Consider the following 15308-nt stretch of genomic DNA (forward strand, 5'->3'; position numbering starts at 1 on the left):
CAAAAAGTACATTCTTGATACAAGATACAATCCTTAAGACGAAAAGCTTTTGAGGTGGGAGAGTACTTGAATACAATATGTTTGCTCTCCTCCCTTTTACCCACACACTCACTTTGGCCAGTGGTGCACTGACGATCTGCAGCCCCCATGATTATATTATGAAGCTGATCCTGTTCTTGTCTATCTCAGTAATCAGTGGGTAGGTTTATGGTTGAGAAAGCCGTAGAATTTGAGAATGAACAAGCTGAATAGCTTTGTCCAAACTTTACCAGGCAGTGTCAGATGCAGCCAAGTTATGACCAGCAGCCCCCAGCTGATGCTCTCCAACACCCCTCTTAACAGAGAATGGGAATTTATGAGGTACAGAGTGAGCTCGAAGGGACAGGTACTCCTCATCAGAAAGAAACAGAAGCCAGAGGACTTCAGCTGAATCCCATTAAAAGCAAAGCAGGTTGCAAAATAAGATCACATCATTTTACACTTATCCAGCACCACTGTGATTCCTATTGTCATTTGAAAGGCAGCAAAATGACAAGCTGGTGTTCCAACACAGGAATCTCCCCTCTCAGGGGTGCAGCACCGTTCGCTGCTCTCACCCTTTCGGACCTGAATGGAGAAGGCACGTGGAATTCAAGCCTCTGTGTGTACTCTGCATTTTCAAACTGGTTCTGTAGCTCACGAACAGAGTCTTGCATACAAAACACATTTTCTATGCTATTAACTACCTCAGAAAGTTTGCAATGGTGTTAATATCACAGCATGCTTCCGTTTTATTCTGAAAGAGGTACAATTTCAGGGTTGGTGAAATGTCTTTTGGCATCTTCCAGACAGCTAATTAGTATATGTAAATTATTTATATTCTTACCGTGTTTTGGGGATATGAATTAAGTTTTCATCAAAGACAGATAAAAATGGGGGAGGAATCTGAAAGAACAGATACGTGTGCATGGCCACAAGTAATCTGTATTAACGTGATCACAGTCTGCTAGAGAACACACCAAGATTTTCAATCATTTATAAATCAACCTGCAACCAAACACCAGCTCCCCATCTGCATAAGTGCTATGCCTCTCCCAAACTCTATTATGTTCTGATTCCACAACAAAAGCCTGGATTATCATCTTGCAGCTCAGTATAAATGCAAAAACGTATTTGACACCAACAGAATTTAAAAGCTTCTGTCTGGAAAGTATTATCCATTGCAAGCCATGCACAGATAAGGTTATTTTTTTTCCTGTTGCTTCTGTAAAAATGTTGAATTGAGGGAAAGAAAGATGCATGCAAATAGTGCTCTGAGAAAACTTTACTGGTGACAAATAGACTAATTAAACTCATAGTCATTATTAAAGTGTTATACTTCCAAAACAGGCTGAAAAGAAAATTTAAGTAAGGTCCATTCTGGCTTCAGACAATTCCCTGAACACTTTTAGCAGGCAAAGAATTTGCATTTGAAGTTCATCTTCATTGCCCAGACCTTACTGATGGGGCTGACTTTGTGGGCAGTCAGCCAGCAGGACAGGGGCCAGCCAGGATTGAAACCCACATCTTTTTAAGCCTCAACCCTGAATTTCAGCTATCAGATGACATTTCAAGTTATACATCCCATTAGAAGGGAGGTAAACAGCATGAACAGCTGGAGCAGTTATATTCTGCTAGTTTGTTTGGATTTCTAGATTTGATAAAAACTATATTGGTATTCCCTCAGTGACAGAGTTCTTGTGCTATTGCAATGCCTGCTGCATAGGAGAAAGTCACCACACTAGATATACTAAAGCAGACAAAACACAGTATTGTTTCACCAGTACATGCAGTGAATTACCTCCAAAACAGGCCTTAAAGGATCAGTGTATTGTTACAGGAACCTCTCAGGCATACAGGCAATTGCTCAATTGAAGAGAAAAATGACATCACCCTGCCGGGGTCTAAATGTCACAAAACCTGAAGGCATCTGAAGTAGGTGGGAGAGCTGGATTAACAGAAATGTCCAAATTCCTTCCACACAAAACTGGCTGATGCTTCCACCCCTTCAGCAACATTCTGAAGCCTTCTCCAAAACCAAGTGTGCCCAAAGGTGTTTTGCAAGAAGATATTTAGACAGATTGAGTGTCACAAGATGGGTTTCTTCAAAAGCTTGTCCCTGCTCTCCACCCACCCCAGCAAGAGCCCCCCGCTTCCTCAGCATCTCCCGCAGCCCCAGCACGGCTGTGTTCAGGGGCAGCTCACACCTCACCCGTTCCAACCCCCTGCAGTGACACAGGCTCTCACTGCACAGAAATGAAACCTCTCGGCATCCACACAGACTGAGCTTTTCATTTCAAACATCTTCAACTTGTGTCTCGAACTTGCTCATACATTTTAATTAAATTTTTTGGCAAAGATGTGCTTCACAGAAGATTGCATCTATTCCTCTAAGGATAAGTAGATAAGGACAACTAGAGGTTAGACTGGATCCCTCACATTGCTTGACACTATGCAACCTCACTGTTGTGATGTATTTGAAAGGAAAAAAAAAACACAAACAACCTTCCTGTCAAAATGAAATCCCTCCAGATTATACTTAAAAACTCTGCTTTAACCTTCAGAAGGCTAAGGTTTCTTGATTACACTGTTTTGGAAACACTCTCCCTGATAAACAGAGTAACCTTCATGGGACTGAGGCACAATCCTGCCTGAATGTCCCATCCTCCAACTGCTCTTCCATCCCAAAATACATCAGAGAAAGGTCTTAAAGGGGAAGAAGCAAACAGTGAGAGAACAGAAGACCAGGCTCAACAAGTGCACCCAATTTGATCTGCACCGATAAATTAGACACTACAACATCTGCCAAGCAGCCTGACACACCGTTCCACAGCACTGGGGAATCTCTAACTTCCGTAGCCAACACTTCCACAGGTTATAAATTAAGAATAGCTTTGACAGCCTCTCAGAAATAAGCTTTGCACAAGGACAAACATCCTCAAGGATGCTGCCATTCACTTTAAGAAATGCTGTGCATATATTTTTCTTAACCCACACCAGCTTTTCCTTAAAACAAGCATCTGCTTTGCAGGCACCACATGCACCAGAATCTCCACTCTGATTGCCTTTACCCCCACTGCGATGTGATATGATCCACATGTCCAAGTGCATCACATAGCATCAAATCTTGCCGAATCTTGCCTCATGGACATAGTGTTTCTAAAATGGAGAGGCCACCCTGAGCTTGCTATTCTGCAAAGTGGATTTAATGCAGCATTCCACAGTCCACAGTATCTCTTGCAGCTCTGGTAAAGCATAAGATCCTCCTCTTTAGAAACACACTAGAACAGCTTATCATCTATGTGTTCTATCTTAAAAAAAAAATAATAAATTAAAAGTGAAGGCAAACAAAAATCCTTTCAATGAAGCTGAGGACATCCATCAAGTTTCACACGATTCCATTTTTTTTAATAGGCTACAGAATATTAATCTCTTCTATCATCCTTCTAACCCAGAAGATAAAGTGATGGATTTAGGGATGGAGTCTGATGGGAGAGAGGCAAGACAGAAGGGAAGATACATAAATAGGTACAAAAGTCATACACTAATGCATTTTTATATACATTAGGAATTAACAGAAGCACAGAAATAATGGAATGACGGTGTATTAAAAGTTTTGCTAGGGTATATTGGTACCTTCTTTTTGCATACCTACTGTGTTTTTTAAAAAAGGACCAAGCAGTCCCCTTTGAAGTTATGCTTAGTAAAATCACTAATTAAGATAGTTACCAAGCTGATTCATCACTATCACAAAGGTCTGCACTTTTCAAACCATTAACAAACTTCTAAGTCAGCTCAACACCTAAGTTCTTCAAGCACTAATGCATAAAGCACAATAAGCACTTCTATTTCAGAGTACTCTTTCTCTCCCCCTCCAGTGCTCTATCCCACTGAAAACACATCCCTTTCTTCCCTTGACCACCTGCTGCAGAATTTCATGGAGGGTACTTCTACATCCAGTCATGCTCACTGCCCCAGAACACTTACATACAATCTGGGTTTTCTGTTTTCATGTATTGACTGATTAAAACACGTGGTTTGTGCTTTCAAAAAGAGGTGGTTCTTGCTCTGTTTTTCTACACAGTCTTATCTCACTCCTATATCTTTCACCACTACAGCCTGATGCATCCTCCTCACCAGAACATGAATGAAAGTTAAAATAGCGGTTCTTAGTCTCTGTGCTACCACAGGTAAGTATCATGCAAATCTACTTCTTTTCTGCAATGCTTCCTGTTGAAGAAGGGTCTGGTGATGCTGAGACGCTTTCTGAAGAGGAAGGCTTGCCGTGCTGCACCTGGAATGGCTGTTGCACAGACAGACTACAAATAAAATCCATATCTATTCAATTAGACCTGTTAAAGTTGAAGGGGGAACACAAACACAGAGTACATCCTAAGGGATGACTGACTGAATTACACCTCTGTGACAATCCCATGAAACGTTATTGACCTCAGGCTGAACACTTGCATAGCTGATTACTTTAGACAGAAATTGTAAAACACAGGCAGTGTATTTTTGTCACATAAAAAAGGGCATTCTCCATCTTCTTGGTAATATAGTGGTCCTTAAATTACTTGTTAGTAATTTCGGGCGGATAGTACGGTCCCACAAACATAGTCTCACATCAAAAAGTATGGAATAGAACTAAGTGGTCATAAAGTGGTACAGTTCTTTAAGTCATATACCAGAAATTAAAGAATATGACTTGACAGGAGTGGGTGGGAGGTGTCAGCCAAAGAAAACAGAGTGAGCCAGCATCCCCCGCCTTCAAACTTCTTACATAGCACTAGTATCTCACTGTAAGGAGCTCAACCCAGGGGTCTGGACCAGCTGTTCCTGCTCTCGTATGCCATGCCTGCAGGAAGGTAAACGCAGGAGTGCAAGAGGAGGCAACACAGCAGCTGCAGCAGCAATGGAAACAGCATACATATCTAGATTAAATCTGAAAGCCAGGGAAGGGTGACATGAAGAGCAGAGGTAAATTCATAAGCCACAAGAAAAAGTGGTATGCATGTGTACAAACACACATGGCAGTTTTACAGACACGAGGACACAGGACAGAGCTGTGAAACATGGGAAGCTTTAGTACAACGTGAACACAAATGAATAAGAAATTGCTATTTCAAGAGGAAGGTTAGCAGCAGAGCAACTATGATAAACAGTGTTTAAAGAGCAGAGTAATGCAATTTGCTCTGGTAAACATGCAGCCACGAGTAATTACAGCTACTAAATGAATCACTCCATAGATCCAGAGGGTTGAGGCAGAATCTGTGCTGCTAAAACAAACTCCTTCTAGTTAAAAGGCTTGAATTGTCTGTCTGAAAGAGTCCTGGACACTAAAAGCTTCCCTGTTAAGACAGCAATGGCACAAACAACTCAAATTAAGTTCCTCGGGGAGTGGAACGACTGCAATTAATCCACAATGTCAAAACCTCTCACACTCCGTAGCAGAGCTGAAGCTGAGAGAAAAGCCACAGGACACCAAAAGCGGCTGTCAGAAGCTAATCTGGAGAGACTCCTTAAGCACTAGCAAATGCCATCGGGCCTGGGAAACCAGAAGATGATGTGCAGGGAACAAAATTCACTTCATCCCCAATTGGGAGCCAACAGCTCAGGCTGTAACAAGGCTACTCATCTTCAGGAGCTTCTGGCACAGACTGTATAATGAAGTCTAGGGGCTATCTAATTGCATGAGGAAACCCTGAAAACTGAGACTGCTGCAACAAATTTAGAGATTTTGTTACAGGAAGCCTGTAATAATCAGTTGGAATAACTTTATCAAAAGCTAAAAAAAGAAGATTATAAAGGCGTATCATGTGCTTCCCCAGATTTACATGGGCAAAACCCTATGCAAGGAGAGCACAGACAACATATAAAACACCAGGAACCCTCAAGTTAATTATGGCCGCACAACTCCAGTTCTGTCCCCTCATGGGTATAGATCATGCAGTTGCTTTACCATATGGACATGAATAATATCCTCATGAAGGAAGACCATGCTCAGAAGTATTAAGACTGAGCAGCAGCAATAGTTTAGGCATTTATCCTCTGACTGCTTCCCTTTGTAACATAGGACTTTGTCTTGCAAGTGGCCAATGTGTCTACATGAGCTGAATATCTGAAAGTGTGTTACACCCATGCAAACATGGGCAGATGAGCACAATGATCCCATGATACATCCCTGGCCAAAAAACCAAACAAACAAATATTTATATATATATAAAATGAGGATCTGAAATTGATAATCCACCAAAGTCTTGTTGTTTGTTTGGGTTTAAAAAAAAATATTTTTACTGCCATATATCAGACCCAGGGTCTCACTGTTTGTAGCTGATCTGAGTAAATAATCACATGAAATCAGCAAGACCAGGATCCCATGGAAAACTTGAGATCTAGTAGAGAAGCTGAGAACATGCCAGACTATACGCTTCACTGCAGGTTGGCTAATATCTGTAGTAGCTGGGCAATAAATATCTTTGTAGAGCTGGGCTCAGAGAGCCAGACCAGGAACCCTGCTCTACAGAGTGTGCAGAACTGAACTCTCCTTCAGAGGCTTTAACCCTTACATACTATTACTTAAAACCATACAGCACTTAATGAATCAAATCAATATCAGGCATGATTTGTCTCAGATATTCCCAGCCCCAGCACTTGCAACAGTACCACAGTCAATAATAACACAATTTGACATGACCAATTACCACATTATACACCTTCTCTCTTTGCGGTTACCGAGGATCTGAAGTAGGGCAGAGTTCCTGCTTCAGGATTCACCTGGTTTTGTTTTGAACTCAGCGGCACTACGAGGAACAAGCCTCCCAGTCCAAGGTCTCAATTACCTTTAGGGTTACTTGATGCAACAGTAGATGTCTGTCTCTTCTCTCCATACAACATGTTGTGCTGGACACAATATGTGGAAACACCTGCTCTAAGACTTGGAAGTGTTCATTAAGGTTATAGGCAACTGCCTTTAAGAACCCATCTCCATTGACAATCACATTAAAAAGATATCTCTCAACTGGCAGTATATTTTTGACATACTGTTGAATTATAGAGACACATACAGTAACAACCTCTGAAGCATTTGAGATAGCCAATTTGTAAATTTATTTATGCAATCAAGTAAAACATTTCAGTGCCTGCTTCTAATCTTCTGTCATAAAATAAATGACTACTACTAAGGAAGGCAAGCTTTTCCACACTAAAAAGCTGAATCCCTGACAATATACTTCACAGTATATTGTACTCTACTTCAGGGTATTGATTCTGAATCAATACCAAACTAGTCCAAAACCAGAATTCATATTGCTCTGGATCCCTCTAATTTGAAGATATATGATTTATGAATGCTTCAAGGGTACCTGGAGGGTGGATGGATGTTCTACAAATAAATTCACTTAAAGCCAAACTCATAAAACGGATGTACAGCCAGGATTTACTCTCACTTTACAGAGGTTTTTGGTCTCCAACCAGAAGTTAGTACAAGGTTTCACCAGATTTCCACTAAGTGATGTGTAATACACATAATTCTTTGTAGATGCCTTGTTGCACTAAGGAAAACAGGTCTTCAGCTCTTAGCACCGCATACTAGATGTGGTTGCGTTACAACGAGAAGCTGGGAACTAACCTAATCAGGCGGCAGCATCTCTCTGGGGCAGCACAGAACGGCAGCAAGGACACAGCCAACAATCACAAAACCCCAAGAGACAGAACAGTGAGAGAAGCATAAAGCAACAAGTCATCATCATCTGTATATCTATTAGGGTCACAATGACTTGCCCTGTGCTTTGCAGACCTCTTCTCTGAACTGTATCTAGACACTACGCTCCCTTTCCCCTGGTTTTAAGCTAATAGGAACACTTCAATGAAGAATTCAGAAAACACAACCAGTGCAACTGGCAAAGGTCTGATCTCACCGGAGCTCTTCTGTTTGGTTGAGTTTTAGGGGAGCATTTCACATAGGCTTTATTCCCCTGCATTTCAGGCAGAACAAAAGAAATCAGGAAAAGATTCCTTTTATAGATTGAGTATTTTGTTATTAAATGCTCAACAGCTTTCGGTTGTGCTTGGAGATTAAAACTGCCACTGATGTTCCTGGCTTTGGGCATTTCCAGTCAAACACCTGAATGAACCAATAGCAAGAGCAAGACCTCACCTCTGGAATATAAACTAACAGAAGGTGGAACTGAGCAAACAAACATTCAGCTGCAGCAAGTTCTGAAGTTTCACATTTTACAAATTACTGTCTACACTATTTCCCTCTCCACAATTATTGCGTTATGTCAGACTAATGAAGCACTCGCACTCAGCTGTGTGGTGTTTTTTTGTTGTTATTGTTTGATTTGGTTTGTTGTTGTTTGTTTTTGTTTAAACAGGAATGCTAAGTAAGCCTGTTACATCTACAGGAGACAGCAATTCCAGTTCAAGGAAGGAATAAGAATATAGCTAATTTCAGTGTCTTAATTTTAGTGTTATTACACAAAGCCGTGAGAAAGCACATGGAATTCTATATATTTATAAATGAAAAGCAGCAATCATTTCTAGTAAATATAAACATGTTCAAAATATTTATGTTGCAATATAAGCACCCACCTAGCACAACAGAAACAGGTTAATGCCACCTTTAAAGATTTCCAAGTGATTGAAGTCTGCATTGCACTACATTAATGACCACCTGCATTAATGTCACTATTTACACATATAAGTAATTCTTAGCACAGGTACAGAGTCAGAAGGGAAGAACACAACCTCATATAATTTAATGAATACCTAATAAATATATCTTGGTCTCCAAGCAAACTAGTTTGCAGCCAGAAAAACAAACAAACAAACAATCCAACAGAAGTTATCCATAGCTAAAAAGGTTTATAGTATCGTGCTCCTATACACTGTCAGGTAATCCATCAGCAATCAGGAATTACGTGTATCAGTAATTCTGATAGTGTTCCCTTACAGATATTTGAAAGAAGATGGTATCCCCTTCTACACTTGTATGAATTGAGTGATTATTGACTGATGACCACAAACAAAATGCAGCCAGAGCTGTTCAGTGACTACAAGTTGGGACTATTTGCTCACTTTAGCTCTTTTTTTTCTTTGACCAGGCAACTTCATTACCTGTCACGTATTTGACTTTGCTGGAGAAACACTGGGAAGACTCTTCTGGGGAAAGCAATTACTTTGAAAAGAGCAGACACTAGAATTACAGTAATTAGGTCTGGAAAGAAGGTATAAAAACGTTCTTGCAGTTGAACAGGGAGTGATGCGATTACCTCAGCATTTCACCTGACAGCTTATTTTTAAGGTGAGGACGTCTGTTGATATTATTTGATCTCAGTTGTCATTGTCAGATATCTTAATCTATATGTAACTGTATAATTGAACTCCAGTGACATTCTAGGAATAAACTAAAAGCTCCTGTGATACTGATTTTGTACAAAGGAATATCAACATCCACATAACGACAAATCCATGCCAATTTCTATCTTCTCTTAGTCTAAATAAAATAAGCCTTACTTGGGCCAGTTTTCATATTTGTTCCTAGTCTTGCAGATTTCCAGGATTATGTGACAGCACCAATTTTACAGCAGCAAGGTTAAAACTACATCTGCTTTTCTTGCTTTCAACATCATCCAGTAAAACACATTTAATATATAAATTTCTTCTACTTCTATTCAATCTTTTCATCAGCTTTGGCTAACCCATATTTTAATGAAAAAAATCTGAATAAAGTAACATTGTTATTTCCTTTGTTAGATAAACTTGGCACAGTTAGTGATCAAAGCAGGAATACACTCAGTGACTGGGGGATTCCCTTTGTTTGTTTGGTTTTTATGTTTGTTTGTGGGTTTTGTTTTTTTTTTTTATTTCATTTGCTTCATCAAGAAGTTGTTCTTTCAAAATTCAGCGATACCTACATTCCTTTACCAATAGATAATATGATCACCGAAGCTCACTTAATTGTTTAAACACATAGGCTTTGCTCAGCCAGCAAAACCTTTAAGAAGAAAAATGTTCATTACATTAGTAAAGTGAAGAGAAAACAAATCTTCCAATTCAGTATGTGAAAACAGAAATATTTGTCCCCAGGTTATTTTGCTTCTGGTTACTTTGCTGAAATGTCTGGAAGAGCAAATACAGAAATTTTCTTTTATTCACATTCATTCCATCATGTCTTTAATCGGCAAATGTCACAACAGAATTATTTCAGGTAGCCATATGAAATCATATACCTAATTATCAGCTGTGCTTCTATTACCCCAAGAGAGCTTTTCCTTTTTCCTGGTTAGAACTAATTTATTTTCAAGAGAGAAAAAAAATAACACTAAGAAAAATTAATTAAGAAAAATGGACAATATACAAGACAAAAAAAATATAAAAATCACAGCTTCAGATTCTCTCTGGCTATGGTAAAATACTAAAAGCAAACAAAAGTCCTCAATAAAGCATAATTCCCTCTTAGTAAAGATGAAGACAACATTGAGAATCAGTACACTGACAGACAACACTTTCCTTCCCACTGCCTACCTGCTACTTACAGTGGCTTTGCTGAAAGAGATTTAAACCAAAGTAAACAGGAGCTGGAAAAGTTGCAAGTTCTCTTACCATCTGACAAGTCAATTAGCCCGAGGTAGTGCAAAAGTTTCAGAGAGGAGCACACCACCACCACAATCCCTAACGTCTGGAGCCCCTCCGACTCGCCTTCCGTCCACATCCCGACCGGCACCACACGATACCCACTGGTGAGCCTGCAAACAACTGCCAGGCATCTAAAGCTGAGAAATCCTCTGTTTGAAGCTTTTCTTCCTGCTGCTCGGCTCAGTGTACAGCACATTTCCCTCTCCCCCCCCTCATTCTCACACTCCTGCTCTCAACCTCTCCCCCATTTCCAGTTCTCCTCTTCCCCCCCTCCCTCATTTGCTTTTTTACTTTAAACACTCAAGCAGTTTCTGCATTTAACTGTAATCTATAGTTTTATTTTCTTTCACTTCATGGTAATTCTCTAAAGAGTTTATTCTGCCCCTGAACAACTTAGCGCTGTGCTACAAACCTCAGAAACATCTCACGCTTTTTAAAATATCTGTGATACCTGTCAATTTTTGCATTTGCGATTTTCTTGGTCATCCTGCCACTGCAGATACTTTTTGCCAATGCCTCTTCTCCACTGCATAAGAAAATACGGCACATTGTAAGGGAAGAAAGGAAAGGTATTTCCCTTTCTCCTCCCCCGATATGCTGCAATATACATAAATGCACTTCCCACATACATGTGTATGCTCATATAGAGGCCAGGACCTACACAGCAATTCTGTTGGTAAGCAACAGCTCCGAGCTGTTACTCTGGGTTAGCTGCTGGACAGCAGAGAGTGCATTTTGCTGGAATTTAGCATTTATCAAGACATCACTGTGGACCAGCGCTGGCCTGGAACAAGCATCCTTTGCAGACAGACAGACAGATACACTTTGCACTTGCTCGTCTTTGCAATATTTCACCAGGCTGCTGGCACGGGGGTAGCACTGCAGGTTGCTCTCAAGTCAATTATGTACTTCCCCCTTATCGCCACAGATGAATAAACACTTGGCAGGTTGAGTGTTTTGTCAGGATGGCAGGTGCAAGTCTGCAACACCAGTAAGAGCTGGATTTTCCAAGCATGCGATTAGTGGAAGATGTGGGTATGCCCCATATGGGATGTTCGGAACAGAGAGAACCAATGCCTTTTATTTCACAGGACTCAGGCTGGCGTTTGCCCCACGCTGTTCCCACAGCAGCCACCTTCTCCCCAGTCCCAGACGGGCAGGGCAGGCTGGTTTGCACCCCCCACATCGCTCCCGTAACCTCTTCTGATGCTGCCGATGCTTCAAACTACTGCTGAACAATAACATCAGGTGCAGAGCCTCAAAGGGATTTTGTATATCACATTAACTAAGTAATACACTTGAATTGCTTAGAGATGTTCGCATTAAAGCCAGGTTGGAGGTGCAGAGTACTCATACATACTTGAGTGATCAAGTCAACAAGTAATGAACACTTTAATTGAATTTGAGCTTTGTTTCCATATGCAGGTGGCCTAGGTAGAGATCACATTTGCAAATGTGTTATTCATGAGGGTTCTCTGTCATTGGCATCTACCTATCCTGTCCTCAAATCGTATGATATTGAAGCCACTTCTGCTGATAAATACTTTAGACCAAATTGGTTTTTTTTGCTACTCTGTAGCATCTGTCACATTAGGTTTCCACTGCCCTGGCTGCACGCCTGGCTGTGAAGCCACATTATGGTTCATATTTCCCAGATTAACACATTCAGCTTTAAAACTATCAAGGAACTGATATTACTGCACTGTCAAAACTCATGCATGCCAGAAGCTCAGAATGCATTAGACAGGATATCCAATGCTGTCAAAGCCAAATAATTGTTTTTGTGAGTGACTCAGTGCTTAAACAGACTTGGATGGAATGTTGAAGGAGAACTCTTGAATTCAGGACCTTCAGGCTGGTTTGGGATCACCCTGTAGCCAGCTGCTCTTCCTGGATGCTGTTTCTTCTCCCTCATTTCCTAAAACTTCCCTCCTTCCAAGTCATTTGGCTCATTCTTCACCTGCCCATTACTGCCCAATGATTCCTTATGTTAGGGATGTGTTGGTGTCACATCGTGCTAATTTTTTGTGGAAATTGCTGCTAGTTGCCTCACAGACAGAGCACCAGGTCCCTCCATCCATCCAGCCTGGAAGCCACAATACTGATCTGCTGTTACAGCATACAATTAATTAAAGCTAATCAGCTTTCAGCTGCTGTTTAAACATTCAAATCATCAGAAGTGACTGTCTAGAGAGTTGGCTACGGATGCCTTATGGAAGGCAAATCCTATGGGCCCAAATACTCGCTGTGCTTTCCCTGCTATAAGAACTGATTTAAGCAAAAGATAGCATCCTTCCTCAAAACTTTACCCACCCGTTACCTACAGACACTCATTGTTTACTGTGGTATTGAGCTAATGAGAGAAAACGGTTCTGTGATCTAAGCCAAAGAAAGGCTCCACAGTTTAGTTCTCCAATAGGAATCTGCAGAGAAATAGAGAATCATGAACTCTTAACAAGAGGCAGAAATATTAATCAAGAGCTTATTAGCTATCTTATTTGACTCACTCCCAGAGCAATAAGGAAAAACCCAAACCAAACCAATGCCAAATAAATAGTGGGATTAAAAATTGAGTTCTACAAAATAAATATTCTACAGCCTAAAAAACATCCTGCAGACCTGCAGCAGCTTTTGTGTCAGTGCTTCCCAAACATTCATAACTCTGCTGCAAAATACATCCCGTTATCCTCAGAGAGGGTAGCTCAAGGGACTAAATGATTTTAACTAGAATCACACATAAAATAAATGGCACAAACTTAAGTGCCTGCTTTTCTACTGCAGCCACTGAACAATAGATTTTGTGAAACAGCAGCTGGAAGAACATTTTTCTAGTTATATGGAGCCAAGGTTAAGCTCACCAGTGAAGCAGTACGCTTTATTTTTGCCAAATCCAAAAAAAAAAAGAACGTAAACAGCCAAATGTTTAAAATACCAGATGTCTTGATAGTGGAAATAGATGTACCTGCTAATGCCTAGAGTACGTATCTCCTGCATGCCACAAAAGGGGCAGAATGCCTGCAAAAAAGGTTTATGCTGTGTATGCACAACGTGTGCCCTGTGGGAACATAAGGAGGAACTTTATAAAGATCGATCAAAATAACACGTAATGAAAAGGACTTTGTGGTAATAAAAGAATTGCTATGATGAATCATATCAATGATTTATGTAATCTATAATCAGCTCTTGAAACTGGTTGGGGGAAAAATACATCATGTGAAGGTGCAAAATAGAGAATAATATTCCCCACAGCAGAAGCTTCTGCCAGTGACCAAGCTATTTGGAACACATTTATGCTTTCAAAGAGGAAGATTTGTCTCCTCACTTTGTTTTAAAACAAATGCAGCATGACATGTACTCACTACCCACACCTTTTAAGAAAACTCCATTTGTATTCTATTATTAGCCTGGTGTAAACCCCTAAATATTACATTTTTGTAATTTTGATTGAATATGCCTTTGCTCTTGTGTTATGATAAAGAATAAACAGGTGCATCTGATTCTTCTTGTACAGTTCTTTGTTTCAAATATCTCTAGAACACCTCTGTTCCTGGTTCTTCTAACGCTTAGCAGTCCTGACCAGTCTTCTCACATGGCTGCTGTCCATAAATCTATTTTCATTGCAGATCTCCGAAACCCTTCCACTTCTATTGCATTTTAGAAATGCCACAATGAGATCATTCACAGTATTGCAGCTGGCTAACAGCATCAAAAGGATAAAATTACTATTCCATACATATTTATCCAGTATGATTTCTTTTGTGAGTGCATAAAGTTAGTGGGTTTTATTGCTGTTTGCATCTTAGGCTAAAGAAACCAAAATGAAAACTAGGCCCTTCTTAGGAGTGATTTTAATATCATTGCTTGGGACTAGGTAAGTTAACTGCTTAAATTCCAGCTTCTTATCACCTTGCCTTGGTCAACAATAATCTGCCCCATTCACCACAGGTGATTAAATCCCTTTGCTGTTTCTCACATGTCTCTGGATCTGACTAACCCTAGGTAATTAGTACCATTTGCAAATTGTGTGAAGAGATAACTATTGATTAATAACTGCTGACTACAATTTTTAAAAATGCTCTTAGTAAATTAGCAAATCTAATATTTAAGTAATTGATGGCCCCATCTAAAGTATGGGCAATCTCCAGTTAAACTGACAGTCATTTGGTGACAATGAGCTGAGGTCCCTCCCATTTGCACCACTAGAATCCCACCCCGACCCCTCTGCCTGCAAATTAATTTGGCTTCATTTCACATTTGTGCTTTTAAGTGGTTATTCACCAGTTATAAGTGGTTTTGGAAGCCTTGGATAGTTACCACTTATTAGTTTTGTCACTAGAGAGACATTCTGTATGATGATAGGTGAACCTCAAATGTATCATTAGTTGGTTTGGATAATACAGGAATTTGGATGTTTTCCTGTTAGTGCTGCACAGGGAGCTGGGAACAAGGAGCTCAGCTCACTCCTCAGTCTGCCAGTTCCTTGCTCGATCCAGGGAAGTAACCTAAAGATCAACCCTTGTCCTGACATAATATAAATTGCTCTGCTAAAACAAAACCAGTTACAATTCCATCAACAATTTCTGCCCTAATTCAGTTCTTCTGATTCACGTGAAGGAGCTGCTTTGTTCTGTCAACGTCTCCCGGCTCGCTGG

General features: G+C 40.3%; 1 protein-coding gene across 8 annotated transcripts in view; it reads right to left on the minus strand.

Moving 5' to 3' along the window:
- KCNIP1 (potassium voltage-gated channel interacting protein 1) overlaps window positions 1-15308 on the minus strand; it is a 374463-nt gene that overhangs the window by 40936 nt on the left and 318219 nt on the right. The window contains exon 1 of one of the 8 annotated variants that reach the window (XM_013367336.3): window positions 10624-10811. The exons of the other annotated variants lie outside the window; for them this stretch is intronic. Coding sequence (XP_013222790.1) covers window positions 10624-10732 — 109 coding nt within the window. The 5' untranslated portion in view covers window positions 10733-10811. Of the gene's footprint in view, window positions 1-10623; window positions 10812-15308 lie in introns of those variants that run through there. 8 annotated transcript variants of the gene reach the window in all.

Source organism: Columba livia, chromosome 14 (assembly GCF_036013475.1).
Source record: "Columba livia isolate bColLiv1 breed racing homer chromosome 14, bColLiv1.pat.W.v2, whole genome shotgun sequence".
Taxonomy (NCBI): domain Eukaryota; kingdom Metazoa; phylum Chordata; class Aves; order Columbiformes; family Columbidae; genus Columba; species Columba livia.